The sequence below is a fragment of the Acinonyx jubatus genome, chromosome A1 (genome assembly GCF_027475565.1).
Source record: "Acinonyx jubatus isolate Ajub_Pintada_27869175 chromosome A1, VMU_Ajub_asm_v1.0, whole genome shotgun sequence".
Classification (NCBI taxonomy): Eukaryota; Metazoa; Chordata; class Mammalia; order Carnivora; family Felidae; genus Acinonyx; species Acinonyx jubatus.
In genome coordinates this window covers 10,310,517-10,327,104 of record NC_069380.1, presented here as the reverse complement: position 1 = coordinate 10,327,104, position 16,588 = coordinate 10,310,517, and the positions used below count along the sequence as shown (strand labels likewise).

Here is a 16,588-nt window from a genome sequence, read left to right as displayed (position 1 = left end):
ATCATGTCCAAAGAAATGAGAAGGATGAGCCGGGTGACAAAGACAGAAAGCTGGGGAGGGGAAACAGCGCTGTGTGGAGACCAGCAGACGCCAGTCTGGGGGAAGAGGAAAGAAAAAAGCCTCTGAGGACTTGAAATAAGTCCAGGAATTCTTTAAGATGACAGTGCAGGTGAAGAAGCCTAGAACAGTAAAACAGCATCTGCCAAGATCATGAGAGGCCAGGTAAGTCTTGACCAGGAATTCCGACTTTATCCTAAAGGTCACAGGAGGTTATAAAGGAGCTCAAAGACTTTCATTCTCATCGTAATGAAAAAAAAATCCAAATAAAATTAAAATCACAAGAACTTATGGCATTGTTGCAGAGATGGGGGGTATGAAGCGCAGATGAACTCATTTCTAGAGAGAGGAATCCTTCCCAGACAGGTGGCAAGCTGGGGGGCAGGAGGCAGGGAGAAAAGACCAGCTAGAGACATTAGCCCCAAGTCAGTGGCCTCAGCAGCACCCACGGAGGCTGTGGACCCGGAAAACTGAAGGTGATTAAAACGAGGCCTAATCCCAGACCAGCCTGACTCCTGTCGGAATCTGAACGACCATCTCCTAGTCTTAGATGCCAAAGGTAGGGAAGGGCTCGCGCTCTTGGGGAAGAATAAAAGCCAGAGAAGCGCGTGAAGGCCTCTGAGCAGGAGGGCACCAGGATCAGATGTGGTTGTAGAAAGGTCTCTGTGGCTACAGGGTGGTCGACAGCAAGGAGTGGAGGAGATGGGGAGCCATGGCAGGAGCACGCACGTGAGAGATGGTGTGACCTAGATCAGAACTGGGGAGGTGGAGACAGAAGGGATATTTAGGAGACGGAACTGACACGACTTGGTGACCGGGTCGGCTGCAAAGTCCTGGGGAACGAGGAAGAGAAAGGACAAAGCAGACTCAGAGGTCTCTGGGGCAGGAACTCATGCATGCCACGTCTTCCCTGAGGGAACACCACTGGGAAGACACTAAAGCAGGGGCCAGGGTCAGAGGCAAGGTCAGGATGGCAGTGCTGGGTCTCATGTCCTGGGAATCACGCCAGTGGACAGGGCCTCCAGTGGGTGGATGTAGGAATCGGGAGGTCTGGGGAGAGTTGCAGGCTGGGGATAGAGCTTCGGGTGTTTTCAGCACAGCCACGGGGGTGGATAAGATCACCAAGGAGAATACAGAGTGAGAAGAGGACACCAGAAAAGAGGCCTGGAGAACACAGGAACAGGAAGAAGGAACTGAGAAGGAATGATCAGAAAGGCAGGAATACACAACGACAGGACACTGTTCTGGAAAGCAAGAGAAAGGAGCATTTCAAGGAGTAAGCAGTCACCTTTGTCAAAGTCGGCTAAGAGGTCAAACAAGAGGAAGATCGGGAGTCCGCCCCTGGATCTGGCTACGTGGATGCTGCCAGAAACCTCGGCAAGACAGTTGAGGTGGGAAGCCAAGCGTGGCGGTCACATGGAAGTGGGAGCTGGAGAACAGAGATCGTGAGTCCTGGGTTCTTACGATGACTTGAAGGGGAGAAGAGGGAGGGTGCGGTGGCAGGAAGGAGTTTTAAGATGGCAAAACTGGAGGTGGTAGGAAGTCCACAGTAAGAAGGTAGAAGCTGAACATGTAAGAGTTAACAGTGCCGTCTTGGTGGTGACAGTGCCCGCCATGGGCCTGGGAAGGGGAGCGGTGACACCCATGCAGTGTAGATGCCAGTCTGGCACTGCCCTGTGAGCTCCTGTAGGGAAGGAACTGTGGCTTCCGTTTGCATCCCCAGTGCCTATGCCCACCAGGCTTGTGGAGTGAATGAGCAACCAGCTGGAGCAACGAAAGGCCACACTGGCTAGGTGAGGTCAAGTGCCATTTCAGGCTTCAAGGGCCAGTCTCAGAGATAACAGTGAAATCCAACAGGCAAAGAAGGAAACCAAATAGTGTTCTTGGCCATCACTTCTGTGTTAAAAGTATGTTAGCCCATATGTGCCACAAAATATAGAAACCCATATGCAAATAATAAGACCCCGTTCAAAGGCAGAAAGTTCCGACTCAAGGGATACCATACCCTGATTCTTCATTGGCTTCACCACCTCACCCAGAAAACTAAATGCATTACTCTAAAGCTGCAAATAGCTTGAGCCTTTTTTTCTTTTTTAATTAAGAAGTCAATAGTCGTTGGCCTTTACCCTTTGGCGTCTTTTCCAAGGCCTACCTGGACCCCCATCTCCTGTTGCTAATGACCTCAGGTGGAAGCATGCCACTGCCCAACAAAGATCAGTACTCCTGCCCAGGCCCAGTGGATAGTCTTTATCACAAGGCAGGTTGAGCAGTGGCTGGGGCCATTTTTTCCATCTTGAATCCATTCAACATAATACCATCTCCTCCAGTATTGCACAGTCCTAATACCCAAGCTGCCGCCCCTTATGCTCGTGACTCTCAGAGCTTTATAAACCAGTGCCAAGAATGTTGCCAAGCACATAGTGGACATTCAACAAATACCTGTCGAATGAATTTAAATCACTGTATTTCGTAACGAGTTCAGATTCTCCCGAAATCAATCAATAGCAAAAACTGTGGAAATAATAGACTAACTGCTCAAGTGACGTAGCCATATAAATCAAATCAGAATCGTCCCCTATAAGAGATCCGGCATAGGCAGATCCTTCATTTAAAAACACTGACTTTGGGGGCACCTGGGTGGCTCAGTCAGTTGAGCATCCGACTCTTGGTTTCGGCTCAGGTCATGACGTCACAGTTTGTGAATTCGAGCCCCACGTCAGTGCCTTGGGATTTCTCTCTCCCTGTCCCTGTCCCTCCCCGGCTTGCTCTCTCTCATTCTCTCTCTCAAAAAATAAATAAACATGAAAAATGTTAATTTTTCACTGTCATTTAAAATCTATAAATCTGACACAAATATCACTTAACTGCTTAAGTGATATTCTATACTACTCTTTTCCTAAATGTGATTTATTAGCAATAGATAATTTAAAAGTCTGGTGACTTATTTCTATACTACTCTTTTCCTAAATGTGATTTATTAGCAATAGATCATTTAAAAGTCTAGTGGCTTGTTTTCTGGAATAAAATCTATATCCAAATTTCTTTCTCATTAAAACAAGCAAAGCTAATTGTCTACCTAGAGGCAATCATTCCTCTAGGGAAATTTCTACCAAGTCCCTCAACATCCATTTATATTTCTCCAAGGGGTAAAATATTCTTTGTGGTGAACCGTTCTCATATTTAGAAAATTTCATGTTTACTTTCCTATTACAGTCACAGCTACCATTTACAGAGCACTTATGTATCAGGATTGGTCCCGCTGCCACACGCCCAGCCCTGGATCACAGAAACAGAAGTGAGTGCTGAGAGTATCTGCAGAAAGCTCTGTTCATAGTTACCCTCCTCCTCCCGTGACGTAGCTGTAGCCTCCAGTGCCCAGGCCGTAGCCGTAACGCTCTCCCAGAAATAGCGGTTCGCTGGAGTCGTAACAGCTAAGCAAGTGCTGGAGCCTGGAGATGCTAAGATTCCAAAGAGAACATAAGCAATAATTACTTAACTCAAATGGGTGTCCACGCTAAAAAGTTGACGATTCTCACATCCCACTGGTCACATTATATACTACTGTACGGAAATCGCTTAGAGATGAAATTCAAGTGATTTACGGAAGAAATTCACGTAAAAAGAAGAAAAAAATGGACACTGTAGATCCCTGGAAACAGAAGAGAAACTAAAAAACAAGGGGCTTACTCCCCGGTTTTAATAAGCCCCTGCAAGAACATGGCTGCCTCCATTGGGTGGGTAGGGTGGCAGGTTAACGAAGTTGAGGTGGCCAGTGTACTGTTTAGCTCACGTCTACCAGTCCTGTTTCCCAGTGAGCGTGAACTGTCCCATCTCTTCAGATGTGCTTGGCGTAGGAGCGCTGACAACACTGACTCCATCTTGGCCCTCCATCTTGTCCTCGCCTCTGGCGCACTGAATGCGCCACTTTAGATAATAGCAGAGAGCCTCTGCCCAGGTGGTGCCACTTTAGATAGCTACCCTGTGAGGGGACCCCCAGGCCCCTAGCTCCATAAAACCTGGAGAGTGGCAGAGCATAGCTGCATATTACCGTCCTGGCTGATAGACTGACCATCAGTAAGTTTTCCTGAATAAAACCGTAAACAGCTTGGAGTGGCTTGCTTCCTTTTTCAGCATTAAAGTGCCTTCTCAGTCTGGAGGATACATTACTGACCCTCCTCCAGCTTCTAACACTTGGCGTAGCGGACAGGAGACTGAAAATGAAACCAGCCAGGGAAGGGTAAAGGGGGCGATGCCAGGAGAAGCCCACAGTCCACGCGGGGAAAGCCTGTGGTCCCTTGGGGGAAATCCCAAGCTTGCTAGCCAGGAGATTCGGCCAGGTCTTGTGAGCATTTCAGACCAGCGTGTGAGTACAGAAACGCCCTAACCAACACGGGTCTGAAATGGTGGTGAAGCAAAAGGGCCAAGAAGGGGTGGCAGCTTGGGTCTTAGGACTGTAGAGGAGATGGTATTATGCTGAATGGATTCGAGATGAAAACGTGGCCTCAGCCACTGCTGAACCTGCCTGGTGATGAAAGATTATATATGGCAGGCGTGGTCGAGAACTTGGCTAATCTGACTGGATAAATGCTAGCATTAAGAAACCCTGGCCTAACAAGGAGGCTGTTCCCTCCCTTCTGTTGCAGCAGACCTCTGTGGAAGAACTAGGGATGAAGTGTGCTATTTACACGCAGCATTTCGGTGGCCCAAATGAAGCATGACTTTCCTCTTGTATGAATGACCGTATCTCAGCCCCAGGAGCGTGGTATGGGACTTTAGAGGTTGTTCTTGCCCCTGTGGCTAAATGGCCCATTGCTACGGTAGCTACTATGGCTGCAGACTTAAGTGAAATTCAGAGAATCCCTTATGAGGGAAATAGATTAAAAAAGAGGGAAAAACGATCCCACTGATGAGAAAATGGCAGAAAGGGGGCCTATCAAGATTTGTAAACAATGGTAGCAATACCGAATATTATCTGGGACCCCGAGAGAAAATATAGACAAACAACCCAAGTTAGTCTTGCTGAGCCTCCAGAAGGCATCGCCTGATGGAAAGCAGTTTACTTCCTTGAAGGCAGGCTAAAAAAGCTGGGTGTGTTGCCCAGTGTCCCTCTGCTAATGGAAAAATTTCGGGGTGGACACAGACTATTCCTAGAAACTAAGGGTTAGGCCAGCGTTTCCCTCTAGTGCATGCAACAGTGGACAACTGGAGGCCCCATTATTAACTATTTGTCTTTCACTAACCATCAGACTGTGCTAGCTCTAATATTCACTGGCTAAATGCACATTTATCTATGGAAATGCCTCAAAATTTGGGGGGGGGGGAGAAATAAAGGCAAAAATGGTAGTAAAATAACTAGGCATCGGGGGTATTAATGCCAGGTGTTAGTGGTGAATTGGATGTAACTTCACATCCAGAAGGGCTTGGCTGGGGCTTGTGGTAACAATAAAATGGGAAATCAATTACAGTTATTTGCATAAGTTCAATAACAATATGTTCTTATAACAGGACACCATTGGAAACTTTGATTACCAAGGCTTTGGAATGTCACATTGGAAAGAGACACGTATAGACTCAAATATGGCCAAACAGCCCTAAGGAACTAAGGTTGACTTTATAGAGCCAAGGAAATTCCTTGGAAAAAAATGGCCTGCTACCTTGCTTACAGGTTCCTGAGAGCCCTACCGTGCAAGTCAGGAAGGTCACTTGGGGACCTCAAGAAGAGAGGACTTAATTCAAATTAAAGGTATTGCAGGTGGGTCTGATGGCAAGTATTTGACTTGGCTTCTGGCCTCCAAAGGCTGTAAAAGGCTCAAACTGAAATTCCCTATGAGAAGTTCCAGAAAAGCAGACTTAAAAGAACCCAAATGGCCCATCACCATTCTTGTTGCACGCATGTAAACATTTAGGCCAAGTTTGTTAAAAGTGGACTTGTTTTACAAACAACTTAGTCTTAATTTGACTACCTTTGATAGAAATGAGGGTGATTTTAGAAAAAAATATTTCAGTAACACACTTTTATGGGCGTTAGATTCTATTTCTGGTTGACTGTTTATTTACCTATAAACCAGGGGCTAGATCCCGAATTCTTCTGGCTTCCGTGCATTTATGGCTCACTTACTACCTGACTGCTTGCACTCTACAAACCTGACTTTGAAATCACATTGGCAGGACCACCTCCTGAAAGACCACTGTTTAACTGAATGGACCTAACTGACCTTGTTATAAAATGTAGAATGAGATGCTACGACTATATACAAGACTTCCAAAACAGTGGTTACAAAGGATGGGAGCTCAGCTGAGCTCTAGGGGATATCTGCAGTGGGATGCAATGGCAGCTTAATTCGTGAAATCCTGCTCTACACCCTTTTCCAGCAGGAAGCAGCTAGAGGGGTCGTTACCCCTACCCCTCAAGAATGAGGAATGGTTCAGGGCGCCTGGGTGGCCCAGTGGGTTAAGCATCTGACTCTTGACTTTGGCTCAGGCCATGATCTCACGGTTCACGGGATGGAGCCCTGAGTCAGGCTCTGCACTGACAGCATAGAGCCTGCTTAGGAGTCTCTCTTTCTGTCTCTCTCTGCCCCCTCCACCCCCCCTTGCATGTGCACTCTCTCTCTCTTAAATACACATTAAAACAAAGAATGAGGAATGGTGAAAAACCAGGGGTGGTACTGGTTCAACTCACGTTGCTATTTATACTGCTGATGTGGCAGGGCGGTACAAGTCCCTTCCTGACATCTGGCTCTAAGGCCATTGTGAAAGAATGGTGGGCAAAGATGGCATGGGCTAAAAATATGCCAGAGGTGGAATGTGGGAGTGCTAACAACATTGACTCCATCTGTGGGACGCCATCTTGCACAGGTGGCACCACTTTGGATAACTGGCGGCTATCGGGTGCACAGATGGTGCCACTTAAGATAACTACCCATGACCTCCCCACCACGCCCCTCACTCCATAAGAGCTGGGGGAAGGTCCAGATAAAGGCTGGGAATAGGGGCGGAGATTGGGAGCATATTACCGCCTGGATCTTCTGTCCGTTGGCCCACCCGACTGCCTGTCGGTAAGTTACCCTGAAGAAAACACTGCAAACGGTATAGAACAGCTTTGCTTCATGTTTCAGTATTAATGTACCTTCCTGGTTTGGAAGATACATTATAAACCTCCGCCCCTTTCTAACACTTAGTACTTTTTAAATTTTAACGGCCCCCAAACAGAATTTTCGAGATACAAATGAGGTCCATGTCAGGCGCGTGGCTGGCAGGTGGGCAAACGGATTTTGTTAGACGTTCCAGGAAACCTTTCAATTACGGTGCACAACCACGCATCTGTTTCCCCCGAGTAAGGCCACATAAGTTGTCTTTTTACGTCTACTTATGTATATACCTTCTGGCACCTATATTTCTTTGTCCTGTGTCAACAAGATAGCTTTAAAAGGGCAGTGAGAATATCCAGGAGCTGGTCAGAGAAATGCCTGTAGCTAGAGCTGCCATGAGGGTGAAGAAAAAGATTTCATAGGAAAATAAAATCTAGAAGTAACCTTTCAAAGGTGAGACAAAGGCTAATATTAAGAAGGGCTAGTTTTTCCATGTTTTAAGAACTTGTACCGCTTACAAACGCCTCGTAAAGTCCTTCCACTATTTGTTCTAAACTAGAGCTTTCTGGGTCACACACCACCAAATCCTAGGTTCTCTCGTGGTATTAATCAGTGTTCCCCAAAAAAATAAGTTCCGTGATCAGTTTTGGATTAAAATTTTTTAATTAGCTAAGTAAATTCCAATGTTTCTCAAGCCTGATGAGCATCGCATATCTCCAAGAGGGAGACAGGATATCAAGGACTTCTCTACGTTATTAATCATAAATTCTTACAAAGAGTATTAACATCTAGAACACTAGTGTTCTAGGATTTCACTTTTCTTCTTTTGGGGGACAGGTGGGGTCTTAAACCCAAGTGGAGATGCACAAAGTGGAAAGAAGGACATCGCTTCAATCCACACTTGTGCATCTTACACAAATACCCCAGCCAATAAACCTAAAGCTGAAAGCGAAGAAAACCAATTTAATGTATGAAAAAATTGCCTTAAAATGTGGTGCTAAGAGTTGACCAGTTTGCTGATCATGTTTATATGTGTCTGCAGGTCAAGGCCTCTGACAATACTGACAGTTTCTGAGTGGCCAGAAAACGTTATCCTTAAAACTATCCTGTTTTGGGCACACAAGGTAAACATTCTGGGCACCCAGTTTGGAATCCATCCTTAGGAAATTAGCGAATAACTCTGCGGAGAAAGGTAAGTAAATATGCAGATACCTAGTAAGACGCCATTTGGTTATAGAGAATTTATTCTTATAGCTCTCTAAGGAAACTGTGGCCTTTGGCTGGTAAAAGTTTGTGTTTAAAAAAAACAAAACACCAACAAAAAAAACAAACAAAACTTCAAAGACCTCTAGGGCAAATTTATATCTACTTCTTGACCTAAGAAGAAACGTATTTCTCTTTCTCCTGCATATTATAAAAATACCAATTCAGTCCACAACTTGTAATTTCTTTGGTTAAAATAACTGGGATTTAACATCTCATCTGGGTTTCTTATTACCTCAACCCTTTCCCTACTCACAATATCATTTTAAAGCTGAAGAATCATAAACGGAGTCTGACAACCCTCATATACTTTATTTTGCTAAAAACTGTAAATGTGGATAAAACAGACAGATATCTAATTCTATCCAAATGGATTGGCTATTAATCCAGGAAAGGAACTTTATTCACAATCTGTTACCATTTCAGGCAATTCTGAGGCACAGAAATGAAGAAAAATAGTACAGCAACACTTTAGATTACGTGCTATCAAATTTATATGAACACAGTGCTGCATATAGACTTTAACAGCATAATACTGATTTTGCATATACTGGACACACAATACTACCAAAGTTTCAGGTGTACAACTTAGTGATTTGACATCACGTTATACTCACCCCAAGTATAGCTACCATCTGTCCCATTAACATCGCTGTTACATTTACTGTATTCCTCATGCTGTTTTTCATTCCCATGACTGACTCATTCCATAACTGGAGGTCTGTATCTCCCCTACCCTTCACACATTTTGCCCAGCGCCCCACTCCCCTCCTCTCTGGCAACCATCAGTTCTCTGTATTTATAGTTCTGATTCTACTTTTTATTTTTTTGCATTATGCTTATTAGTGGAATCATAGGTCAGCCTGAGAAAGACGAATACCTTATTTCACTTAATACCCTCTAGGTCCACCCATGTTGTCCAAATTGCAAGATAGATCTTTTTTATGGCTGAGTAATATTCCACTATAGATATATACACCACATGTTTATCCATTTACCTATCGGACACCTGGGTTGCTTCCGTGTCTGGGCTTTTGTAAATAATACTGTAATAAACATAGGGGTGCATATATCTTTTCAAATTAGTGTTTTCCTTTTCCCCGCATAAATACCCAATAATAGAATTATCAGATCATATGGTATTACTATTTTTAACTTTGTAAGGAACCTCCATACTGTTTTCCACAGTGGCTGCACCAGTTTGCATTTGCACCAGCAGGGCAAAAGGGTTTCTTTTTCTCTACATCTTTGTCAACACTTGTTTCTTGTTTGATTTTAGCCATTCTGACAGTTGTGCAGTGATATCTCATTGTGGTTTTTATTTGAAGTGCCTTCAAAATTATTGATATTGAGCATCTTTTCATGTGTCTGTTGGCCACCTGTAGGTCGTCTTTGGAGAAATATCTATTCAGGTCCTCTGCCCATTTCTTATTTTTATTTTTTAATGTTTTTATTTATATTTGAGAGAGAGAGAGAGAGAGAGAGAGCTGGAGACAGAATCCGAAGCAGGCTCCAGGCTCCGAGCTGTCAGCACAGAGCCCAACACAGGGCTAGGACACACAAGCTGTGAGATCATGACCTGAGCTGAAGTCGGATGCTTAACCGACTGAGCCAACCAGGCACTCCTCCTCTGCCCATTTTTTAACTGGATTTTTTTTTTTTTTTTTGGTGTTGAGTTGTAGGAGTTCTTTATATATTTTGGATATTAACCCCTTATTCGATATCATTTCCAAATATCTTCCCCTCCCATTAAGTAGGTTGTCTTTTTTCACCTCTTTGGTTAAGTTTATTCGTAGGTGTTTTATTTTTTTTTTTTGGTACAATTGTAAACGCTACGTTCTTCATTTCTGTGACTTTGTTGTTAGTGTATAGAAACACTACCAATTTCTGGGTATAAATTTTGAATCTTGCAACTTTAGTGAATTCATTTATTACCTCTAGTAGTTTTTTGGTGGGATCTTTAAGATTTTCAAGTATAGTATCATGTCATCTACAAATAGTGACAGTTAAACTTCTTCTTTACCAGTATGAATGCCTCTTATTTCTTGTTAGACTACCACAGCTAGGACTTCTAGTACTATGTTGAATATAGTGGTGAAAGAAGACCTCATTTTTTTTTTAGTAGACTCCACGCCCAGTGTGGAACCCAATGCAGAGTTTGAACTCATGACCTGAGATCAAGAGTCAAATGCTTAGCTGACTGAGCCACCCAGACACCCCATCTTTTTTCCAATCATAGGGGAAAAGTTCTGTTTTTCATCACCGAGGATGATCTTGGCTATCAGTTTTTCACATACAGACTTTATTATGTTTGATTTAGTGGGAACACACCACTTTTGTTGAGAGTTTTTGTCCTAAATGGATGTTGAATCTTGTCAAGTGCTTTTCACACATCTATTGAGATGATCATATGATTTTTATGCTTCATTTTGTTAGCTGCTATCCGATTTTTTGGAAGCCAGATAATATTTCACTCAAACCTATTATGGCTTTTATTTTTTAACATTTTATTTGGAAAAACTTCAAGATTACAGAAGAATTCCAAGGGTAGTACAGTGGAAAGAACTCTTTTATATATCCTTTACCTAAATTAGCCAGTTGTTAGCTCTACCCCATTTGCTTTATCGTTCTCTCTCAATCTTTGTAGACAGATATTCATCTGTGTATATATACATGTATGCATGTGTGTATACATGTGCATTATGTGTGTACATGTGTGTGTGTATATAGATAGATTTTCTCTTTTCTAAAGTATTTGGGAGCAAACCTCATACATTATGTCCCTTTCCCCCTAAGAACATGAAATACATCATTGTGTATTTCCTTAAAATGGGAAAAATTAAGAGTTCAAAAACTTTAACATTCATTCAGTAGATTTCTTAAAAAGTTAAAACATATAGCTACTATATGTCCCAGGCATTCCACTCATAGGTATTTAGCCAAGATAAATAAACAGGTATCTATACAAAGATATGTACACAAAGGTTCACAGCTGCCTTAATTAGAATTCCAAACCTGAAAACAAATGCTTTCATCTAAGCTACCACCCATATTCCAAGGTTATCACTTGACCCGATGTTCATTGTGGCACATTTTCCCTCCAGTACAGGATGAACCCCAGGATCCCTTATTGCATTTATTATATCCCTTTATTCCCCCTTCATCTATAATAGTTATTCAGCTTCTCTTTGTCTTTCATGACACTGGTATTTTTTTTTTCTTTTTATTTATTTATTTATTTATATATGAAACTTATTGTCAAATTGGTTTCCATACAACACGCAGTGCTCATCCCAAAAGGTGCCCTCCTCAATACCCACCACCCACCCTCTCCTCCCTCCCACCCCCCATCAACCCTCAGTTTTTAACAGTCTCTTATGCTTTGGCTCTCTCCCACTCTAACCTCTTTTTTTTTTTTTTTCCTTCCCCTCCCCCATGGGTTCCTGCCAAGTTTCTCAGGATCCACATAAGAGTGAAACCATATGGTATCTGTCTTTCTCTGTATGGCTTATTTCACTTAGCATCACACTCTCCAGTTCCATCCACGTTGCTACAAAAGGCCATATTTCATTTTTTCTCATTGCCACGTAGTATTCCATTGTGTATATAAACCACAATTTCTTTATCCATTCATCAGTTGATGGACATTTAGGCTCTTTCCATAATTTGGCTATTGTTGAGAGTGCTGCTATGAACATTGGGGTACAAGTGCCCCTATGCATCAGCACTCCTGTATCCCTTGGGTAAATTCCTAGCAGTGCTACTTCTGGGTCATAGGGTAGGTCTATTTTTAATTTTTTGAGAAGCCTCCACACTGCTTTCCAGAGCGGCTGCACCAGTTTGCATTCCCACCAACAGTGCAAGAGGGTTCCCGTTTCTCCACATCCTCTCCAGCATCTATAGTCTCCTGATTTGTTCATTTTGGCCACTCTGACTGGCGTGAGGTGATACCTGAGTGTGGTTTTGATTTGTATTTCCCTGATAAGGAGCGACGCTGAACATCTTTTCATGTGCCTGTTGGCCATCCGGATATCTTCTTTAGAGAAGTGTCTATTCATGTTTTCTGCCCATTTCTTCACTGGGTTATTTGCTTTTCGGGTGTGGAGTTTGGTGAGCTCTTTATAGATTTTGGATACTAGCCCTTTGTCGGATATGTCATTTGCAAATATCTTTTCCCTTTCTGTTGGTTGCCTTTTAGTTTTGTTAGTTGTTTCCTTTGCTGTGCAGAAGCTTTTTATCTTCATAAGGTCCCAGTAATTCACTTTTGCTTTTAATTCCCTTGCCTTTGGGGATGTGTCGAGTAAGAGATTGCTACGGCTGAGGTCAGAGAGGTCTTTTCCTGCTTTCTCCTCTAAGGTTTTGATGGTTTCCTGTCTCACATTCAGGTCCTTTATCCATTTTGAGTTTGTTTTTGTGAATGGTGTGAGAAAGTGGTCTAGTTTCAACCTTCTGCATGTTGCTGTCCAGTTCTCCCAGCACCATTTGTTAAAGAGACTGTCTTTTTTCCATTGGATGTTCTTTCCTGCTTTGTCAAAGATGAGTTGGCCATATGTTTGTGGGTCTAGTTCTGGGGCTTCTATTCTATTCCATTGGTCTATGTGTCTGTTTTTGTGCCAATACCATGCGGTCTTGATGATGACAGCTTTGTAGTAGAGGCTAAAGTCTGGGATTGTGATGGCTCCCGCTTTGGTCTTCTTCTTCAAAATTACTTTGGCTATTCGGGGCCTTTTGTGGTTCCATATGAATTTTAGGATTGCTTGTTCTAGTTTCGAGAAGAATGCTCGTGCAATTTTGATTGGGATTGCATTGAATGTGTAGATAGCTTTGGGTAGTATTGACATTTTGACAATATTTATTCTTCCAATCCATGAGCAGGGAATGTCTTTCCATTTCTTTAAATCTTCTTCAATTACCTTCATAAGCTTTCTATAGGTTTCAGCATACAGATCCTTTACATCTTTGGTTAGATTTATTCCTAGGTATTTTATGCTTCTTGGTGCAATTGTGAATGGGATCAGTTTATTTGTCTTTCTGTTGCTTCATTCTTAGTGTATAAGAATGCAGCTGATTTGTGTACATTAATTTTGTATCCTGCAACTTTGCTGAATTCATGTATCAGTTCTAGCAGACTTTTGGTGGAGTCTATCGGATTTTCCATGTATAATATCATGTCATCTGCAAAAAGCGAAAGCTTGACTTCATCTTTGCCAATTTTGATGCCTTTGATTTCCTTTTGTTGTCTGATTGCTGATGCTAGAACTTCCAGCACTATGTTAAACAACAGTGGTGAGAGTGGGCATCCCTGTCGTGTTCCTGATCTCAGGGAAAAAGCTCTCAGTTTTTCCCCGTTGAGGATGATGTTAGCTGTGGGCTTTTCATAAATGGCTTTTATGATCTTTAAGTATGTTCCTTCTATCCCGACTTTCTCAAGGGTTTTTATTAAGAAAGGGTGCTGGATTTTGTCAAAGGCCTTTTCTGCATCGATTGACAGGATCATATGGTTCTTCTCTTTTTTTTTGTTAATGTGGTGTATCACGTTGATTGATTTGTGAATGTTGAACCAGCCCTGCATCCCAGGAATGAATCCCACTTGATCATGCTGAATAATTCTTTTCATATGCCGTTGAATTCGATTTGCTAGTATCTTATTGAGAATTTTTGCATCCATATTCATCAGAGATATTGGCCTGTAGTTCTCTTTTTTTACTGGGTCTCTGTCTGGTTTAGGAATCAAAGTAATACTGGCTTCATAGAATGAGTCTGGAAGTTTTCCTTCCCTTTCTATTTCTTGGAATAGCTTGAGAAGGATTGGTATTATCTCTGCTTTAAACGTCTGGTAGAACTCCCCTGGGAAGCCATCTGGTCCTGGACTCTTATTTGTTGGGAGATTTTTGATAACCGATTCAATTTCTTCGCTGGTTATGGGTCTGTTCAAGCTTTCTATTTCCTCCTGATTGAGTTTTGGAAGAGTGTGGGTGTTCAGGAATTTGTCCATTTCTTCCAGGTTGTCCAATTTGTTGGCATATAATTTTTCATAGTATTCCCTGATAATTGTTTGTATCTCTGAGGGATTGGTTGTAATAATTCCATTTTCATTCATGATTTTATCTATTTGGGTCATCTCCCTTTTCTTTTTGAGAAGCCTGGCTAGAGGTTTGTCAATTTTGTTTATTTTTTCAAAAAAACAACTCTTGGTTTCGTTGATCTGCTCTACAGTTTTTTTAGATTCTATATTGTTTATTTCTGCTCTGATCTTTATTATTTCTCTTCTTCTGCTGGGTTTAGGCTGCCTTTGCTGTTCTGCTTCTAGTTCCTTTAGGTGTGCTGTTAGATTTTGTATTTGGGATTTTTCTTGTTTCTTGAGATAGGCCTGGAATGAAATGTATTTTCCTCTCAGGACTGCCTTCGCTGCGTCCCAAAGCGTTTGGATTGTTGTATTTTCATTTTTGTTTGTTTCCATATATTTTTTAATTTCTTCTCTAATTGCCTGGTTGACCCACTCATTCGTTAGTAGGGTGTTCTTTAACCTCCATGCTTTTGAAAGTTTTCCAGACTTTCTTCTGTGGTTGATTTCAAGCTTCATAGCATTGTGGTCTGAAAGTATGCATGGTATGATTTCAATTCTTGTAAACTTATGAAGGGCTGTTTTGTGACCCAGTATATGATCTATCTTGGAGAATGTTCCATGTGCACTCGAGAAGAAAGTATATTCTGTTGCTTTGGGATGCAGAGTTCTAAATATATCTGTTAAGTCCATCTGATCCAATGTCTCATTCAGGGCCCTTGTTTCTTTATTGACCGTGTGTCTAGATGATCTATCCATTTCTGTAAGTGGGGTGTTAAAATCCCCTGCAATTACCACATTCTTATCAATAAGGTTGCTTATGTTTATGAGTAATTGTTTTATATATTTGGGGGCTCCGGTATTTGGTGCATAGACATTTATAATTGTTAGCTCTTCCTGATGGATAGACCCTGTAACTATTATATAATGTCCTTCTTCATCTCTTGTTACAGCCTTTAATTTAAAGTCTAGTTTGTCTGATATAAGTATGGCTACTCCAGCTTTCTTTTGGCTTCCAGTAGCATGATAAATAGTTCTCCATCCCCTCACTCTCAATCTAAAGGTGTCCTCAGGTCTAAAATGAGTCTCTTGTAGATAGCAAATAGATGGGTCTTGTTTTTTTATCCATTCTGATACCCTATGTCTTTTGGTTGGCGCATTTAATCCATTTACATTCAGTGTTATTATAGAAAGATACGGGTTTAGAGTCATTGTGATGTCTGTATGTTTTATGCTTGTAGTGATGTCTCTGGTACTTTGTCTCACAGGGTCCCCCTTAGGATCTCTTGTAGGGCTGGTTTAGTGGTAATGAATTCCTTCAGTTTTTGTTTGTTTGAGAAGACCTTTATCTCTCCTTCTATTCTAAATGACAGACTTGCTGGATAAAGGATTCTCGGCTGCACATTTTTTCTGTCTAGCACACTGAAAATCTCGTGCCAATTCTTTCTGGCCTGCCAAGTTTCAAAAGAGAGATCAGTCACGAGTCTTATAGGTCTCCCTTTATATGTGAGGGCACGTTTACCCCTTGCTGCTTTCAGAATTTTCTCTTTATCCTTGTATTTTGCCAGTTTCACTATGATATGTCGTGCAGAATATCGATTCAAGTTACGTCTGAAGGGAGTTCTCTGTGCCTCTTGGATTTCAATGCCTTCTTCCTTCCCCAGTTCAGGGAAGTTCTCAGCTATAATTTCTTCAAGTACCCCGTCAGCACCTTTCCCTCTCTCTTCCTCCTCTGGGATACCAATTATGCGTATATTATTTCTTTTTAGTGTATCACTTAGTTCTCTAATTTTCCCCTCATATCCTGGATTTTTTTATCTCTCTTTTTCTCAGCTTCCTCTTTTTCCATAACTTTATCTTCTAGTTCACCTATTCTCTCCTCTGCCTCTTCAATCCGAGCCGTGGTGGTTTCCATTTTGTTATGCATTTCGTTTAAAGTGTTTTTCAGCTCCTTGTGACTGCTCCTTAGTCCCTTGATCTCTGTAGCAAGAGATTCTCTGCTGTCCTCTATACTGTTTTCAAGCCCAGCAATTAATTTTATGACTATTATTCTAAATTCACTTTCTGTTATATTATTTAAATCCTTTTTGATCAGCTCATTAGCTGTTGTTAT

At 42.0% G+C, this 16,588-nt stretch overlaps 1 protein-coding gene across 2 annotated transcripts in view; it reads right to left on the bottom strand.

Annotated features, from left to right (window-relative positions):
- Positions 1–16,588, bottom strand: part of B3GLCT (beta 3-glucosyltransferase) — a 112,291-nt gene that overhangs the window by 16,599 nt on the left and 79,104 nt on the right. For both annotated transcript variants that reach the window (XM_027064639.2, XM_053214030.1), the window contains exon 13: positions 3,396–3,515. In XM_027064639.2, the coding sequence (XP_026920440.2) occupies positions 3,396–3,515 (120 nt within the window). The remainder of the gene's footprint in view (positions 1–3,395; positions 3,516–16,588) is intronic.